The 1,902-nt window shown below is 42.6% G+C and overlaps 1 protein-coding gene across 1 annotated transcript; it reads left to right on the top strand.

Moving 5' to 3' along the window:
* The first annotated feature begins 219 nt into the window (after positions 1–219).
* LOC147506527 (heat shock 70 kDa protein 1-like) lies at positions 220–1,380 on the top strand. Its single transcript, XM_086558643.1, has one exon. It carries the CDS (start codon positions 238–240, stop codon positions 1,363–1,365), a length of 1,128 nt encoding a protein of 375 aa, XP_086414769.1. The 5' UTR covers positions 220–237; the 3' UTR covers positions 1,366–1,380.
* The last annotated feature ends 522 nt before the right edge of the window (positions 1,381–1,902 follow it).

The following is a 1,902-nucleotide window of genomic DNA, read 5'->3' as shown; positions in this document are numbered from 1 at the left end:
AATCAAATCTAAAAAGCCTATCAAAAGGTGCTTCCTACTTCTGCGACCAACCATGTAGGTCTGCCATTTGTCCAGGTAGCTTCATGCGGTTGTAGAGATGCTCCTGCCTTAGCCAAAGCATCAGCACTGAAGTTTCCCTCCCTCCAAATGGTAGTGTTGTTTTATGCTGATAATGTTTTATGCTGTTTTATATGGTTTCTGACAATACATTGAATTACTACCCAAGAAATTTCTTCAATGGTTCTTATTAAGATGAGGGAGATTGCAGAGGCTTATCTTGGTTCTACAGTTAAGAATGCAGTTGTTACTGTCCCAGCTTACTTCAATGATTCCCAGCGTCAAGCTACTAAGGATGCTGGGGTTATTGCTGGACTTAATGTCTTGCGTATCATTAATGAGCCAACTGCTGCTGCTATTGCTTATGGTCTTGATAAGAAGGCTACAAGTGTTGGTGAGAAGAATGTGCTTATCTTTGATCTCGGTGGTGGTACTTTTGATGTCTCTCTTCTTACTATTGAAGAGGGTATTTTTGAGGTTAAGGCAACTGCTGGTGACACCCATCTTGGAGGGGAGGATTTTGACAACAGAATGGTGAATCACTTTGTGCAAGAGTTCAAGAGAAAGCACAAGAAAGACATCAGTGGAAATCCTAGAGCTCTTAGGAGGTTGAGGACATCATGTGAGAGGGCAAAGAGGACTCTTTCATCCACTGCTCAAACCACAATTGAAATTGACTCCTTGTTTGAGGGTATCGACTTTTATACCACCATTACCCGAGCCAGATTTGAGGAACTCAACATGGATTTGTTCAGAAAGTGTATGGAGCCTGTTGAGAAGTGCTTGAGAGATGCTAAGATGGACAAGAGTACTGTCCATGATGCTGTACTTGTTGGTGGTTCCACTAGAATTCCCAAGGTTCAGCAGCTTCTACAGGATTTCTTTAATGGAAAGGAGCTCTGCAAGAGCATCAATCCTGATGAGGCTGTTGCTTATGGTGCCGCTGTTCAAGCTGCTATTCTTAGTGGTGAGGGTAACGAGAAGGTCCAAGACCTTTTGCTACTGGATGTCACTCCACTTTCCCTTGGGTTGGAAACTGCCGGAGGTGTCATGACTACCTTGATCCCAAGGAACACAACCATCCCCACCAAGAAGGAACAGGTCTTCTCTACATACTCTGACAACCAGCCAGGTGTGTTGATCCAGGTATTCGAGGGTGAGAGAACCAGAACCAGGGACAACAACATGCTGGGTAAATTTGAGAACCAGAACTGCATTCGAGGCATTAGCATCACTAGTCAATGCATATACTCGTCCTTGAGTTTTCGGTCCATTGCTATTATTGTTTCTGTACTGCCCACCCTGTGACTTTTGTTGTTGTTGTTGTGGTACTTGCTGTTTTTCTCTCTCTGCTGCAAGAATGGGACAATTTCTCTTCATATGATTAGGATCACCACACTTGTAACATGCAAACGGAACATCTGACTTATTCCCAGAACTGCTACTATAGTTTTTCCCATTCCCATTATTGTTGTTATTATAATACGAATTCCCATAAGTCCTTTGCTTCTTGTTTTGCATTAGATGTTGATTGTTAGAGTTCGGATTGGTAGTTTGCACTCGATTGATATTCTTCTCCTTAATTTTCTGGCTGTCTTCCATTTCTTGCTCTGCCAGTAGTGCTCGTTCAATAATCTCTGAATAAGTACGGATCTTTAGTACTGCAAGCTTGCCTCGAATAGAAGGATTCAACCCTCTTTCAAACCTCTTTGCCTTTCGTGCCTCGTCTGCCACTAAGTGAGTAGCAAACCGAGATAACTCTGCGAATCGTGCTTCATATTGTGCTACAGTCATCTTCCCTTGATAAAGGTTTTCAAACTCCATAGTCATCTTATCCTGGAATTT

Source organism: Coptis chinensis, chromosome 4, assembly GCF_015680905.1.
Source record: "Coptis chinensis isolate HL-2020 chromosome 4, ASM1568090v1, whole genome shotgun sequence".
Taxonomy (NCBI): Eukaryota; Viridiplantae; Streptophyta; class Magnoliopsida; order Ranunculales; family Ranunculaceae; genus Coptis; species Coptis chinensis.
Note: the sequence above shows the minus strand (reverse complement) of the source record. Positions and strands in the feature narration are given on the sequence as shown.